This window comes from Pelodiscus sinensis, chromosome 4 (assembly GCF_052426305.1).
Source record: "Pelodiscus sinensis isolate ZL-2025 chromosome 4, ASM5242630v1, whole genome shotgun sequence".
Classification (NCBI taxonomy): Eukaryota; Metazoa; Chordata; order Testudines; family Trionychidae; genus Pelodiscus; species Pelodiscus sinensis.
This window is the reverse complement of record NC_143055.1, coordinates 29,085,072-29,101,909: the sequence shown is the minus strand read 5'-3', so window position 1 is coordinate 29,101,909 and position 16,838 is coordinate 29,085,072. Positions and strand designations below refer to the sequence as shown.

Genomic DNA, 16,838 nt, shown 5'->3' with positions numbered 1-16,838 from the left:
TACAAGAAGTAACAAGAGATTTGGGGGGGTGGTTTCTCTTGAACATAGACTCTTTTTGTTGTGGTACAATCATGTCCTTTTTGTATTTAAAGCTAGAGGAAAGAGTGAACACAGTCCCTCACTACAACAAATTATGCAGTCGAGTTTCCCTCATTTGGGAAAAATCACATGGATCAGCACACCCACAGTACAATGGATGAGCTGCACCCTAGGAAAATGACCTAAATGATCATGGTACCTCCACTGCCAGGTAGTTTGGTGAAGGAGGTTCAAAATATTATTTTCAAAAGATTTACAGAACAGGAAGTGGCATTAAGTATGACATATGAATGGCATAATATAACTAGTGAACTAATTAGAGAGAGAGGAGATAGAAAAAAATTCCAATATTCATTCCAAGTTTTGAATTATTTCACTTTGCATTCCTTTTTGTGTTCACTTTCCACAAATACTAGTGTGATGAAGTTTTACTAGCAAGAATGCTTGTGGGAAGCAAATGTTAAGCTTGTTCAGATATTTATGGAATATTCAAATACTTATGGAATGTGTCAAGTATCAGAGGGGTAGCCGTGTTAGTCTGAATCTGCAAAAGCGACGAGGAGTCCTGTGGCACCTTATAGACTAACTGAAGTGTAGGAGCATAAGCTTTCGTGGGCAAAGACCCACTTCGTCAGATGCATGTAGTGAAAATGTGAATTATGGAATGTGAAAATTAAACTTATTCTAATGAACATTCTAACCTGATAAGAGTCACACTCATCCAGATGAGGAAAACATACAATTTGAATTATAAATTCAAACTCAACCAAACAAGACAGCTCAACGATGACTAAGAAGCCAGATATGTTATTACACTCACAAAAATTACATTTAATTATGAATAACAAATACATGAGAGAAAACAGATCTGCACAATCTGTGAAGACAAAAAAAGATTAAATTAAATAAAATATACATCTAAAATTATTCACTCAGATCTATTATATAATACATCTCCAAAATTTGCCTGTGTGTTTGAATATCCATAAAAAAACAAATTCTGTTAAAGACAAATAAGATAGCAAATATTTGATTCTAGTTTAAAAACAAAATTGTTAAGAGTATTACTTTTAAAATATAAAAAAAAATACAAGTCCTCAGAAACAATATCTAGTATTGATCAGTTAAAAATTACTGAATTGAGTTTATTTAAGTGCAGGAAATTTAGTTACACTGTAAATATGGAACAGTCAACATCTGTATCCATGTTATACACCTATGAAAATTACTTGTTTACACTCACATTAAGAATCATGTCACCAAAAACAAAATTTGAAATGTGTTAGTTACCTTTTCTCGAACTGGATCTCCAGGAATAAGCTGTGGTTCAATAGTAATAAACAGTGTTATGTAGGATCCCTCACTCGGACTTCGGACAGAATCATAACCTCTCTCATTTCCTAGGTTCTTTTCTTTACTGTAGCCAAGAAGTATTGGAGGGATATCTATCTTAAAAGTACCATCAATCTATGAAATAGAGAAATATTAAGCCATTCACATTGATCATAACAAAAAATAATAATGTTCAAAAGGAAACAATGCTTCCCCAAGTTTTAGCACTAAGAGAGGCTGAGTCAGCAATGCCAACACTTTCCTAATTTTGCCACTTGCATCCAGAGAGAGAACCCAACCTTGGATGCTTCTACCAGATCCTGGTATAGATTTTCAGAGACTGTTGTCTGCATCTTTGTCACAGAAAATCAGGATGGTGAAACCATCCAGTATGAAAGATACCTACAAAGCTGCAAAGCATCCATGCAGAAGAAGACTTTATTAAAAACATGCCTACAGACACCTCTAAATTTGAGGAAAACAACCAGTGCCAAACGTGCAAAGTGTAGCCTCCAAGAAGCTGAATGAGATTTAGGGGAAAAGATGAATGGAGTGAAGATGAAAGTTTGAAACTATTGTAGGTAAGTACTTGGAGAAGGTCTGAGAGTCACATTATCCTTATGGAATGTAGTCTAAGGAAGTCCTGTAATTAACACGTGGGTCTTGCTCACCCTCCAAACAAAAATAATAAATACCCCCAAAAGTTATCTCAATAGAAAGGCAGTATCAGTAACAAGTTGCTTAAGGACCAAATGGGGGCTTCTTTACGGCCAGCAGCATGATGTTAATGACCATAACTGGGTATACCTTTCAGAAATATAGTTATTGTTGGGTGAGAAAATATATAATGTGAAGCTGAACTAGAGAGTGATAGGTTAGTATCATAATTAAGTGGATCATAAAGAGCTGGTTGGGAACCCTCACCACTTTAAGATTAGTAAATATTTCAGAATACTAGCAATAGAGTTTCAGCAGCCCAGATAAAAAAAATCATTTTTACTTGGCTCTATATGTCAAACTTCTAGAAGATCTTCCTGATTTAAATCAGATTTATAGAATCATAGAGCTAGAAGAGAGCTCAGGAGGTCATCAAGTCCAGCCCCCTGCCAAAGGCAGGACCAATCCCAACTCAATCAACACAGACAGGGCTTTGTTAAGCCGAGACTTAAACACTTCTAGGGATAGAGATTCTACCACCTCCCTAGGTAACCCATTCCAGTGCTTTACCACCCTCCTAGTGAAATAGTTTTTCCTAATATCCAACCTAGACCTCTCCCACTATAACTTGAGACCTTTGCTACTTGTTCTGTCATCCATCACTGCTGTGAACAGCTTTTCTCCCTCCTCTTTGGAACCTCCCTTCAGGAAGCTGAAGGCTGGTATCAAATCCTCCCCTCACACTTCTCTTCTGCAGACTAAACAAACACAAATCTCTCAGTCTCTCCTCATAGGTCATGCGCTCCAGCCCCCTAATCATTTTGGTCACCCTTCACTGGACCCTCTTCAATGCATCCACATCCTTTCTATAGTGGGGGGGGCCCAGAACCGGACACAATAACCGGACACAACAGATGTGGCCTCACCAGAGCCGAATAAAGGGGAATAATCACTTCTCTGGATCTGCTGGCAATGCTCCTCCTAATGAATCCTAATATGCCATTAGACTTCTTGGCTACAAGGGAACACCGTTGACTCATATCCAGCTTCTCATCCACTGTAATCCCCAGGTCCTTTTCTGCAGAACTGCTACTTAGCCATTCAGTCCCCAGCCTGTAACAATGCTTGGGATTCTTCCATCCCATGTGCAGGACTCTACACTTGTCCTTGTTGAACCTCATCAAATTTCTTTTGCCCCAATCCTCTAATCTGTCCAGGTCACTCTGGACCCTATGCCTGCCCTCCAGCTTATCTACCTGTCCCCCTAGTTTAGTGTTGCAAACCTGTTGTGGGTGCAATCCATCCCCTCATCCAGGTCATTAATAAAGATGTTGAACAAAACACTTCAGAAGAGACATTTCTGTCCACAAGGCTCAGCCAGCTAACTTTCATGCAGTCTGATGTGGGCATGAAGGATCTATATGAAGGACCTGCTCCTTCTCCTGAGAAATAATGCCTGATAGATGTGGCCGTGTGATTGGAGGCTGTGATGACAGTCATATCAACTCCTGTACACAGCTTTACAAGCACACTTCAGTCCCTTTAAATGACTTAAACTAGCTCAAAGGCATAATAAAATTTCTAATTAATAACAAAATGGATAAGCTCATGGGGTATGTCTACACTACAGCGCTTATTCGAACTAACTTAGTTTGAATTAGTTAATTCGAACTAAGCTAATTCGAACTAACGCATCCAGACTAAAAAACTAGTTCGAATTAGCATTTTGCTAATTCGAACTAGCATGTCCACATTAAGTGGACCCTGAACCGGGCTTAAGGATGGCTGGAAGTAGTGCCGGCAGGGCATCAGATGAGGACTTAGAGCGTGGAGCTGCTGCCTCAGGCTAGCCAAGGGCTGTGCTTAAAGGGACCCGACCCCCACCCCGGACAGACAGTTCTCAGGGGTGCCCCGCTTGCAAAGCAGTCCTGGCTTGGATTGCCCTGAGTTCCCACACTGGGCACATCACAGCACTCGGCCATCAGACCGGCTGCACTTGCCGCAGGCTGCCATCTGGGGAGAGGGGGTAATTGGGGGGCTGCAGGAGAGCTTCCACCCCCAGAAGCCCACAGAGCCAGCCCAGTCCTCCCCATCGGGGGCTTGTACCCCATTCCTCCCTCACCTCCTTCCACTTACCCTTCCCTAGCCCCCCTTCCTGATGTACAAAATGAAGAAAATGTGTGGTCAAAAATAGAATCTCTCTTTATTGAACAAAACTCGGGGAGACTGGGAAAAGGAGGAGGGAGAGGGGAAGAGAGAGGGTGGGAGAGGGGAGGGCAACTAAAATGATCAGAGGTTTGGAAGAGGTCCCATATGAAGAGAGGCTAAAGAGACTGGGACTTTTCAGTTTAGAAAAGAGGAGACTGAGGTCAGGATAGAGGGGACAGGATAGAGGTCTATAAAAGCATGAGTGGGGTGGAGAGGGTGCATCAAGAAAAGTTCTTCATTAGTTCCCATAATAGAAGGACTAGAGGACACCAAAGGAAAGGAATGGGTAGCAGGCTTCAAACTAGTAACAGAAAGTTGTTCTTCACAAAGCAAAGAGTCAACCTGTGGAACTCCTTGCTGCAGGAGGCTGTGAAGGCTAGAACTAGAACAGAGTTTAAAGAGAAGTGAGATAAAGTCATGGAGGTTGGGTCCATGGAGTGGTATTAGCCAGGGGGTAGGAGTGGTATCCCTGCCCAAAGTTTGTGGAAGGCTGGAGAGGGATGGCACGAGACAAATGGCTTGGTCACTGTTGTCGGTGCATCCCCTCCTCCCTAGGGTTGGCCGCTGTCAGCAGACCGGCTACTGGGCTAGATGGACCTTTGGTCTGACCCAGTACGGCCATTGTAAGCTCAGGGCTCAGGATCAGGGGTCTCAGTAGACCACCTTGATTTTCATGCACACCTGCTCCTGGCTGGCCAGGCTGGCAGCTCTCCTGCCCTAGACAGCCACTTTCCTGTGCCTAGTGTGGAGGTCGTGGACAAGGTCCACGATGTCCGCACTAGACCAGTCGGGTGCCCACCTCTTGTGGTCCCGGGCAAGCTCCCGGGAGCTGCCAGCCTGGTCCCGGGAAGGGGGGGGGCTGGGGGGTATCGGGTGGCTGGCTTGAGCCGTGCCAGGTGCAGGGTCTGCTAGCTGGGTGCTGGCAGGCTTGCATCTGGCACGGGCACCGTAGCCAGCCCGTGCCCCTTTAAGGGGTCCGGGGCCGGGAGGGGAGCAATAGAGTTTCCCTGGTGTTGGCCAGTCCACTTTTCTGAGGATTCTGGGGAGTAGTGAATCAGTAGAATAGCATGTATCACATCCCTCTTCCAAGGATTCAGGAATACAGACAGAAAGAAACCCAGACTCATCACTCTAATGAATCAAAATAATTGGAACTTTTTTTGCATACTGGTAGCACAGATATCTGCAGTGGGAAGTCACACTCGACTAAAATTGTTTGAAGACAGAATCTTTGTGATTGACAGCACACTTCCTGCAGAGACAGTCTGCTGGGTTTTTCCTGAATGTTTAAGTGTTGAGCTACTGAATAACCTGATGCTATATGTAACACTTTCAGAGATGAACTGCCTCCTGACAGAGAGGAAATGCTCTTGTTCTGCCTTATTTGTTGACACAGGAATGACATATTGTTGACAGAGGAGTGATGCAGTATTGTATTTTCAGGACCCACATAGTAACTCCCTGGAGGTATTCAATGCAAGAGAGGAATCATATATAACAAGTATAGTTAGGAGGTAATGGCATCAATGTCATCAAAAATACAGGAGATAGATCGGCTGTTCAAGTACAGGCATCTTCCAAAGCTAAAATTCATACTTCCGTTTACTGATGCTTACCCTTGTTTGAAAGTATATGGTAGAAAATGGAATCCGAACACATCCCAGCCAATGTCTCTCCACGCGAGTGTAGATTCCACTTCCTCTTTCACGATCGTCCTAGAAAATAGTTGCAAAACGGATACTATATTAACAGTACGGTGTACACAACTTTACAAGCAGACTTCATTCCCTTTAAGTGACTTAAACTGGCTCAATGGCTTAATTGAGTTATTAACATTTCTAATTAATAATGGATTTTTATTAACTTTGGGTATGTCTATACTACAGTGTTATTTTGAAAGTTATTTCGAAGTAACTTATTTCGAAATAACGCGTCTACACACAAAATGCATTTCAAAATAGCAATTTGCTATTTCAAATTAGTGTGTCTACACTGAGTAGACTCTGAATCGCATTTACCAGTTCCAGCAGTGCACCAGGTCAGGACTTACTGTGTGGGGCTGATGCCTGAGGCTATGTGAGGTCTGTGCTTAAAGGGACTCCCCGGACAGCCAGTTCTCAGGTTTCCCTGCTTGCTTGTCTGCCTCGATGAGGGACAGCAAAGCATTTTGTCTCGGCGTGCTCTGGTTGCCCTCACTCGGGACACCACAGCACTCTGCAACATGGAGCCAGAGCTGCCCCTAGGCACTCTGGTGCTTCTCGTGGACGCGTTGCTGCGAGCCTGGCTGCACTTTCTGCAGGCTGCCATCCGGGAGGTCCATCGGGGGCTGTCAGTATCCAGGAAGCCCTGCGGGAGAGCTTCCACCCTGAGGGGCACTAAGAGCCTCCCTGGTCTGCCCCACTGGGGGCTTGTGCCTCATTCCTCCCTCACGTCCTTCCACTTACCTCTCCCTAACCCTCCTTCCTGATGTTAAATAAAATACATGTATTTTCATGAACACAAACTCTCTTTATTTAACAAAACTGGGGGGGAGGGAATGAAACTCTGGTGAGACTGGGGAAAGGAGGCGGGAGAGGGGAAAAAAGAGGGTGGAAGAGGGGAGGGGGAAACCTGGGAGGAGGGAGCTGGAAGGGGGAAGCAAGGGGAAGAAGGGGGAGGGGAAGCTCAGGGCTCAGGGTTGGGGGTCTCACCGGACCAATTTGATTGTCATGCAATCCTGCTCCTGAGTTCGCATATGGCCTTTGGTGGCCAGGCTGGCAGCTCTCCTGCCATAGATGGCCGCATTCCTCCGTCTAGTGCAGAGATTATGGACATTTGGGGCATCCCCCCCACACCTGAATAAAGTCCATGATCTCCACCCTAGACCAGGAAGGTGCCCACCTTCTCCGGGACCTGGCAGGCTTCTGGGAGGTGGCAGACCGCTCCCTGGGAGCAGTGGAGGGCTGGCTGCCAGTGGCTTGCTGGCTCATGTTTGGGGCCACTGGGTCAGGGGCTGTGACTGCTGGCTCTGGGCTGGCAGGCTTCGAGTTGGCACAGATACTGTGGCCAGAGTCTACCCCTTTAAGGGCTCGGGGGAGGGGGGGAAGTGTACTTGGTTGAGGCTGGAGTGGCTACCAGGGAACCCTGGGAAGGCTGGAGGCCCCCTATTTCAAAATAAGTGTCTACACAGCACTTATTTTGAAATAGCTATTTCAAATTTGGCATTATTCCTTGTAGAATGAGGTTTACCAAATTCGATGTAAGTGCTCTGCTATTTTGAATTTATTTCGAAATAGCGGTTTGGCTGTGTAGATGTTAGGAAAGTTATTTTGAAATAAGGGCTGTTATTTCAAAATAACTTTGCTGTGTAGACATATCCTCTGTTACAAATACTGGTTAAACTATTAATTATTATAAATATTAAGAATAATTATCAATAATAATAATAATCTTTTTTGGAAGCATCCAAATGCGCTACATACTGTGCAAACACAAACATAGGAATGACCATTGCTACAATGAGCTTATGTTGTAAGGCTCTAGATATGCAATCAGCTAAATGCAAGAAGACCCCTGTGTCTGCACAGAGCTCTATTAGCTTCAGGGAGTTGTCTAAGAAAAGCACATTAAGCTCCAGTCCTGTAATGAAAAAGATTCAATTAGTGTTAAAGAAGATTTCTGGATTGACCAAGTTGATAAGAGAGTAAATAATAAAACAGAAAAATGAACAGAGATGTTGCTTTGTGGAACTGCATGTTCATGTTTCCTTATATGTAAAGTCACAGATTTACATTTGTTTAGCCAGACACATAACTAGCCTGTGTGCGCCTTTAGAAGACTTGCAGTTGGTATCGAGCTGAATAGGTATAAAAGAGGTAATGGATCTGTGTATGGAAAGTGTGCACACTAGGATACTTCAGCATGTGTCCATGGATTCATCAGCACCCACAGGAGAAATTAAGCTTAAGGGTGCCAAACCTGAGTGATGATGTGACCAGTGTTCCCGCAAAGATTTTCCATCTGTGAGCGGAGTGAATTTTGTCTTGTGCACCAAATATTAATGTTGTGCACTTGTTCAGATGTGTGCCACCATTGGGTTCCTCACATTCCCTTGCAGCCACTTCCTACCCTGCAGCTGGGCCCCAGGGAGCTCAGATAAGCTTTGGGCTGGACCCTGGGAACTAGCATCTCAGCAACAGTGGTCCCATGTCTCTTCTCGAGCAGCTGGGACCACAGCCCAGGGAGATTCCTCGCCTGGTCTAATGCAATAGGCTGTGGAAAAGGTGATTTTCAGCCCCTCCTGGTGACTCACACTTTAGCCTGAGGGGCTGCCTGGAGCCGAATGACTTGGGGAAGTTCATTGATTTTCCCCGGGGGCGGGGTGTGTGTGTGAGTGTGAGTGTGAGTGTGAGTGTGAGTGTGAGTGTGAGAGAGAGAGAGAGAGAGACCCTGGCCAGAGCTGCGAGGGGTGCTGCCGGGGGAAGATATGAGAGAGCATGGGACCTACACTGGAATACTGACTACACTGATATGGACCAGCGGGTTTGAACACCTTGCCTCACCTGCAGCTTCCTCCAGACACCACAAAATCATTCCTTCCCCTCTCTCTCTCCCCCGCCCCCGGGTTCCTTGGGTCTTTATGGCCAGAAGCCTGGTCAATAAACCACCTAGAGCCAGACAAAAAAAAAAAAAAATCCCCAGAGGCAGCATCCACCCAACAGCCATGTGGCCCCAATCCCTGGCAGCAGCAGCTGCCTGCCAGCTACGCAGCACCAATCCCCAGTGGCAACCGTCTCCCAAAGTGGCCTCAGCCCTGGTTACAGTCATTTCCCAACATGGCCTTATCCCTAGAGGCAGCTGTAGCAGCGGCCCCCCCAGTGCAACCTCGGCCCCAGCCCCAGTCCCACCCCCCATGCAGCCTTGCCCCAGTCCCAGCACATGGGGCAGCTATGTTGGATATACTCTGATATCAGGATTAAACAGCAGTAAAATCTAGAACCCCACAAATTAGTGGATATAGCTTTATATCTGTGAGTATCAGCATCTGCAGATGTGCATATCCACAGATCAGTTATGCAGATGTCAATTTTATATCCACACAGAGCTCTAATTAAATCTTCATTTTTATCATTTAAGTCAGACCATGTGATTGACTACACACACAAGCTCAAAATTTAGGCAGCAAAAAACAGGCTGAGTGCCTAGGCTCTACACTACCCCACTTTGTTCAAGTGGGATGATAATATAATGGAACCAGGATTTTACAATCTAGATTGGATTTAATATAGGTAGGAATGATGGCAATGGGAAAAAGAAAAGAGCATGGGAGAATGAATGATATAATAGTGAAAATGCCCCTATTTCCCCATTCTAACTGGAAGGTGGAATGTTCATAAAAATAAACAAATTCATACAATTCAACATCTCAAAATTACAATAAGTACAATATGTACGTTGCAGCATGCTACTTTCTTCTCATCCTTTAAACCACTTCAAAGCAATTTAAAATATACCAAAGGCATCAGAATGTGAATGGATGTTAACTCGTTCTTCATCCACATCACTTTGGTCATGACATTTCCACCAGGAAAAATGGTTTAGATAAGTGGTTGTTCATAAGACTGGTGTTCAGAAAATCTAGATTCTACTGTAATTTACATATATATCTTTGTTGCTTACTCTTGTGAATATTTTTCCCTTGCCCAGGGGAAACAGCCATAATATTCAGTGATGTCCTTAATATCAAAGACATTGACATTAATGCCCTTCAAACTTGCCTCTAAGACATCACAGAGAACTTCATCAAAAATGTTAATGAACACTTCATCCTTCACTGATTGCAGACTTGTGGTGCTGTAGTCACCATTAGGAGCTCTATCAACACAAAATATTAGTGATTAATAAAGAATACAACAAAACTATACTGTGTTAAACTTTACATTTGTCTACACATTCAAACAAGAATGTTACTCATGGACACACTGTGAAGCTCAAAACCAATAACTTGTTTTCATTTACTCATACCTAAAAGGAAGTTCAAGTTCCTCATTCCAGTTGGGGTTTGGCCCTTCTGCTGTTGTGGTCCTGCAGACAGATCGCTGAAAAGAAACTTCTACAAAAGGACGGACTAAAACCTTCAATATAAAATGAAAATAAAAATAGACAATAATATTTCAGAACATTTGTAAATTGTCAATTTTCAAAATATGTAATAAAATGAAAATAATATATGAAGGATGTGTTAGGTTTGTGCCTTCCCTTGACAAACACAACCTTCATTCTGCATTAAATGGGCTTCTAACATTTTAGAGGACTGATTATATTAGCATCTCTAACATTCTTGAAAAGAAATATATAGTCAATCTATGTGTGTCCATGGTCTTAAATTTCACCTTAAGCTTTTTTGTTTAGGATTAAGCCTGAATTAAAAGCATCTACCAGACAGGTTCAAATTTAACAACAAGCAAAGGGTACGTCTAGACTACAGCCTTTTGTCGACAGAAGTTTTGTCGACAGACACTGTCAACAAAGCTTCTGTCGACAAAGAGCGTCTAGACTACATCCAGTTCTGTCGACAAAGCAAGCCGCTTTGTCGACATGACAGTGTAGACACAAAGGACAGTGTAGATGCAATAACGCCTTCTGTCGAGAGAACTCTGTCAACAAAAGGCGTTATTCCTCATAGAATGAGGTTTACAGCCGTCGACAAAACTGCTGTTATGTCAACAGAACTCAGCAGCAGTGTACACGCAGGTATAGTTTTGTTGACAAAAGTCCACTTTTGTTGACAAAACCCTGTAGTCTAGACACATCCAAAGACTGCTAGTTACCTGAATCAGCAAATTAAAACAGCAGATAGAGTCACATATTCTAATTGAAAGATGTTAATTTTTGTCTTAGGAATAAAACTTGTTGATTCTATTACATTTCACTCTGTATCTGGCTTTTCTTCTGTTTCAGTTAAATTAATTTCAAATTAGAAATAGCAAAAGCCTAAGGGTATGTCTACACTGCAACTCTAGTTCGAACTAGGGTGGCTAATGTAGGCATTCGAACTTGCAAATGAAGCCCGGGATTTAAATATCCCGGGCTTCATTAGCATGTTCCCGGGCGCCGCTATTTTTAAATGCCCTCTAGTTTGAACTACCTGCCCATGGCTACACGCGGCACGGACTAGGCAGTTCGAATTAAAGCTCCTAATTCGAACTACCGTTATTCCTCTTGCAAGGAAGCCGTGTGCAGGTAGTTTGAACTACGGGGCATTTAAAAACGGCGGCGCCCAGGAACATGCAAATGAAGCCCGGGATATTTAAATCCTGGGCTTCATTTGCAACTTTGAATGCCTACATTAGTCACCCTAGCTCGAACTAGGGTGGCAGTGTAGACATACTCTCATATTATTTTTAAAATGTGCAAAAGAAGAATTTCTCTAGTATTCAAAAGCATGAAAGGAACAGCACAACATTTAAAAAAAAATCAGGACAGGATAGTGTTTCTAAAAAAGGGCACATGCAAAAACAGTGGGCCTCCATCCTCTCCCTTTAGGATACTAAATTTGGCTCCGAAATGCTATCGAAAATTTAGTCTCAAATTTCAACTTCAATTAACTTAAATTGCAGAAAGGGAAGTTTAGGTTGGGCATTAGGAAAAACTTCCCGTCAGGGTGGCTAAACACTGGAATAAATTGCTTATGGAGGTTGTGAATTCTCCATTGTATGCACATTATTATAATGCATTATTAAGTGCCTAGCAAAGTATTAATGTGCAAAATGCATCAGCACTGTCAGACCTGTTAATACTGCCTCAGTTGCACCAGAATTAGACTGGAGAATACTCTTTAACAAGTATTAGTAATAATTTTATTTGTTTTTTAAAATATGTGTGTGCAGCAGTTTTTCAAATTCTTGTTAAACATCATGTCCCCCCTCCCTTGATTTGCCTGCTATACTATGGGCTAAAATTACCACATTTAATACACAAATATGCAAATAAATTAATTACCATGAGGAATATGAAAATATTTCAGAGACAGTCTGCCAATGGTTTTTAATGAGTTTGTTGGTCCACGGTATAAAAATGGTTGGGAACCACTAACCTAGATGGTGCTTGGTCCTGCTGAGAGTGCAGGGGACTGGAGACCTGATGACTTCTCAAGGTCCCTTCCAATTCTAGTATTCTATGATTCTGATAATACTAGATAACTAGTCAATGTGACTACATAGAAGAAAAAGAAACACAGCCCCATATGACCAAAATACCATTCAATATATGTTAATATTATACTGTACCTGGTTGAAAGCCCAATCAACACTATGGGTTGGGCTCTGAAGTGATGGAGAAGCTGCAAACATCTCATTAAAGGACCTTGAAGATCTGGATGGCTGCTGAAGCTTGCTAGAAAGGAAAATATATAACTGTGACAGAGAACATGAAAGAGAAAAATTACTTACTTTATAGTAATTGGAGATTATTCAAGATGTATGATTTTTGTATGTACAGTAAACTTCCCATAATCCGGCACCTTTAGGACCCAGAGGGTGCCGGATTATAAAATATGGTGGACTATCGGAAGGGGGGGGGGTTATGAGGGGTCTGGGATGGGGATGCCACTCCAGACCCCTCATAGCCCCCCCTTCCGATAGTCCGGCTCTTCCCCAGGCGTCCCCGATTCAGCCGCTGCTGGTCAGTTTCAGCAGCGGCTCTATTGGGGATGCCTGGGATAGAGCAGCTGGGGTGTTGCCAGGTTGGTCCGGTAGCACCACCCCTCGGCGCTGCGAGACCAACCCGGCAGCACCCCAGCTGCTCTTGGGGATGCCTGGGACAGAGCAGCTGCGGTGCTGCCGGGTTGGTCCCGCAGCCCCGAGGGGTGGCGCTATGGGACCAACCCGGCAGCACCCTAGCTGCTCTGATCCCGGCTTCCCTGATTCAGCTGCTGGTCAGTTTCAGCAGCGGCTGAATTGGGGAAGCCGGGTGCAGAGCAGCTCCAATTGTCCGGCAGCCGGAGCACTACCGGGTTCCTGATGGTGCCGGACCATCAGAAATGCCAGAGCATTGGATGCCGGACCAATGGAGTTTTACTGTATTTCACTATGGTTACACATGTGATCCATGTACCCAGTCAGAGAATTCTTCAAAGTAGTATCCACTGGCTGGCATATGCTCCCTCACTCTCCTCATGCTCCAATTGAGGAGATAAAGGACATAGTAGAACATCCACCTCTCCAATTCCTTATCTATCAGGAATTCCACCATTATCTGAAGCAGAAAGGAAGGCAGGCAGGCAGGGAAATATAGTTAGAGACCACACATCCTGAAGAACCTCCAATTACTACAAGCAAAGTAACTTTCTCTTCTCTTTAAAGCGCTGTTCCTTATGTGTATTCCAATGTGGGTGACTGCAGAGCTGACTGAAGGACTGGCATCCCAAAGGCTGCATCAGCAGAAGAGTTCTGTACTGAAGCATAATGTCTTAAACATGCAGAAATAATTTTACGTAGCAGCTTTGAAAATGTCAAGTAGAGGTACTTCTTGAAGTGATAGCACTGATACCACTTTTTCTTTTGTAGAATGAGCTCTCAATACCACAAAGGGGGAAAAGATTACATGGCTGAAAGAGTAAGATAGAGCACAAAATTCATTCTCTGAAAGCACATAGCTTAACCTTGAACTCTTTCTGCTGAAATGATAAACAATCTAGATTTTCTTATTGGCCCTGACCTTTGCAGGAAAAAGGCTAAGGTTTGCTGCATATCTCTACTCTCTTCTTCAGATACATGCAAATAGACTAACTGGTTCAGGTGAAACTCTGTGGCTACTATGGGAGTGAACTTAGGATGTAAAAACAATGAAACTTTGCCTTTATTAAATATGGTGTAAAGAGGATCCACTCTGCGCTCATTTATCCTCCTAGTTCAGGTGATGGCTATCAGAAATTCAATATTTATGGATAGGAGACACACGAAACATGCAGTGTTTCGAAGGGAGAATTAGTGAGAAGCTGTCACAGCTGAATTCTACAACCTGGTGCTTCGAGTGTAGGTAATGGAGGCCAGCTAGTAAAATAAAACCACTGTCAGATCCTGTCCCTGTAGTTCCCAGAGTTTAAAAAAAAAAGTTTACTGATTCCAGTTCCCCTAAAATCCATTTGGCATTGACATCACCAAGTGTACAAAGCGTACCTCCTTTCACTTGGATTGTACCCAAATCACTTGGAATCTCTTCTCTGAGGGCAAAACCTCCAACCTCCTTTCCCCAAGGAGTTGGAAAACAAACAAAAAAAGCACTCTTGCAGAGAACAATGTACCTGTGCTTGCTCTCCAGTAACATGTCTGCAACCAGGCACTTAAGTTTAAGAACACAAAAAATCAACTAATACCGGTTAACAGAACAAAAAAAGAAAACTCTTATTATTAAAAAAAAGACTATCATTGCAACCATAGTAAATGACTTGGTGTTAAACTGCCTTGAATTGAAACAAAACTCCGGGATTCTCTTGGGATTAATTCTTGGTTACAAGAGAGAAAAACAAAAGATAATTAACCAGCTCAGACATAATTTCCAAATCCCAAACAAGGAAAACAATAAACCTGATGGATTACCTAAACTTTTTCCTACTCACGCATTCTGATGAATCCAGGGGATCTGTTTTGGGGAGAGTTCATTTCTTCCCTCTGAGCCTGGAGAAGTTTCCCCTCTCTCTCCAACAAAGGAGACTGCTTCTCCTCATTTGAAATTCTTTAACTGCATTTCAAAGGCTCAATGCCCATCCTCCTCCCATAGGTGCAGAATAGCTTAAGGTTAGCTTAATCCTTTCCTCGCTCTCCAGGTAAGTTAGGCTCTCCTTTGCAGTTCCCATACATGACAGAAGTGCTAACCGAAGCACTGGTAAAGTAGAATCTTAGGATTCTTGATGTGCTTTGTAGCAATAAACCGATCTTTGTTTTGGGGAATATAGTGAAGCCACAACCTCTGATGCTACCAAAAAGACACTGTTAAAGACAGTGGGGTAGATGCAAGGCTGAACGGGAACTTTCTATATTGAAAATAGTTGAAGCCTACCATAAGTATGAGCAAATGTCTGTGAGTGGGGTGAATGCCCTTGTGAAAGTACATGTCCTTCATACCAAAAGTTGTAAACAACAAGCCCTTTTCTAGATATGGGACTATAGATACCAGTGTAGCCATGCAAAATTTCAATTTGTGAATAAAGAGGCTGAGATGGGGGGGATTAAAGATAGGTCATCAGATGCTTTTTTTTTTCCTGGGTACTAGGAAGTAAATTTAGTAAAAAAATTCTTTCTTTGGTACTAAACAGATACCAGGTCTGTTGCTCCTCATTATAAGAATGATTCTATTCCTTATTTAAAATCTCCTCACGAGATTGGCCCCTCAAAAGGGGCGATGAGCTGATAAAATTAAATTGCATGGCCAGAATGAATATTTAGTACTCATTTGTCCGTTGTTATTGCATTCCAGATGTAGAGAGAGGGCTAGGAGTATGTGGGAATCAGCAGGTGCTGGAGTTACTAGATTGTAGCACTCAAAATCTCGCCAAAATACCATTCATCTGGGGGCTGGGTTTGGATTCATGCCAGATGCATTACAAGAAATTAATAGAACAGAATGATTTAGCAAGAGACCCGTACCCTGTTGTCCAAACACAGCTGATGGCAGTCAGAAGTTTAGGGATACGCACACCTGACCATCTTAGCCAATAGCAATTCAACTTTACAGGGTAGTACAAATTCCATGGTCTCTAGTATAGCCAGTAAGACAGGTCAAAGGTTGAAGTGGAGGGCCCCATGACACAGCATACTAACAGTTCACAGGCAGGTGCTAAGGTGGAGGTTAATTCCAGACATGTCTATGTCCCCTCTCTGGGAAATTATGCTTCAAAGGAGGAATCATAGGGTTCATTGGGTGGTTGAGAATGCCCTCACAAATAAAACACTTATTCCACATCCATAGTCGTCAGCATTACTAATGGCTATCCAGGAGGGAAGCCCTGGCTGGACAATGGAATGCGAGACAGACTCTTCCTCCCAGAAGATGCATCTTAGTGGAGTCTGGACCTCCCTTGTGAAGGAAGGAGCTAATTGTGACAGGGACTGGAGATCCAGGACAGCAAAAACGTCATCAGGCAGAGTGTAAGCCTTTGCTCTTCCTAGAGTACAAACGGTCTTGTCCACCTAAACTGAGGGAGCCAAAGCAGTTACAGTTTATGCCACAGTTGGGTGAGGCAGAGCTGTACTGTTGGTGGTTGAGGTGCTCAATGATTGCCTTTTATCAGTTCCCATTAAGAGTTAGTTGGTACCAAAGGCATTGTTGTTTAAGCCTGGTACCAACAGAACCCGGGATTTGTGAGCTTTTATGTCATGATCCTGAGTCTTAGAACATTCTACATCCTTATCCTAAAGATTGTGAAGAAAAATTTGATGTATCTAAGTTCTTTGATGTTTTTAGGAATGTTCTCTGCCCTCCTGACAAGACCCCAAATACAGCGTCTGTGAGATTACATTTCCTCTTTCCTAAGCTGAATCTCACAGTAGAAGGTACACTCCTTGCTGAGCCAGGCTGAGCACAGCGTGGTTCTATGACCTGGGGCTGACTGAGACCTCATGACT

The 16,838-nt window shown here is 43.3% G+C and overlaps 1 protein-coding gene and 1 non-coding gene across 6 annotated transcripts in view; both read right to left on the bottom strand.

The window, feature by feature from the left end:
- CC2D2A (coiled-coil and C2 domain containing 2A) overlaps nucleotides 1–16,838 on the bottom strand; it is a 124,334-nt gene that overhangs the window by 31,444 nt on the left and 76,052 nt on the right. For all 5 annotated transcript variants that reach the window (XM_075930702.2, XM_075930704.2, XM_025178410.3 and 2 more), the window contains 5 exons: nucleotides 12,504–12,609; nucleotides 10,240–10,349; nucleotides 9,993–10,089; nucleotides 5,853–5,951; nucleotides 1,330–1,506 (listed from right to left, as the gene is read on the bottom strand). In XM_075930702.2, the coding sequence (XP_075786817.2) occupies nucleotides 1,330–1,506; nucleotides 5,853–5,951; nucleotides 9,993–10,089; nucleotides 10,240–10,349; nucleotides 12,504–12,609 (589 nt within the window). The remainder of the gene's footprint in view (nucleotides 1–1,329; nucleotides 1,507–5,852; nucleotides 5,952–9,992; nucleotides 10,090–10,239; nucleotides 10,350–12,503; nucleotides 12,610–16,838) is intronic.
- On the bottom strand, nucleotides 94–257 carry LOC112543696 (U1 spliceosomal RNA). Its single transcript, XR_003086910.3, has one exon. It is a non-coding gene; the product is annotated as a U1 spliceosomal RNA (small nuclear RNA).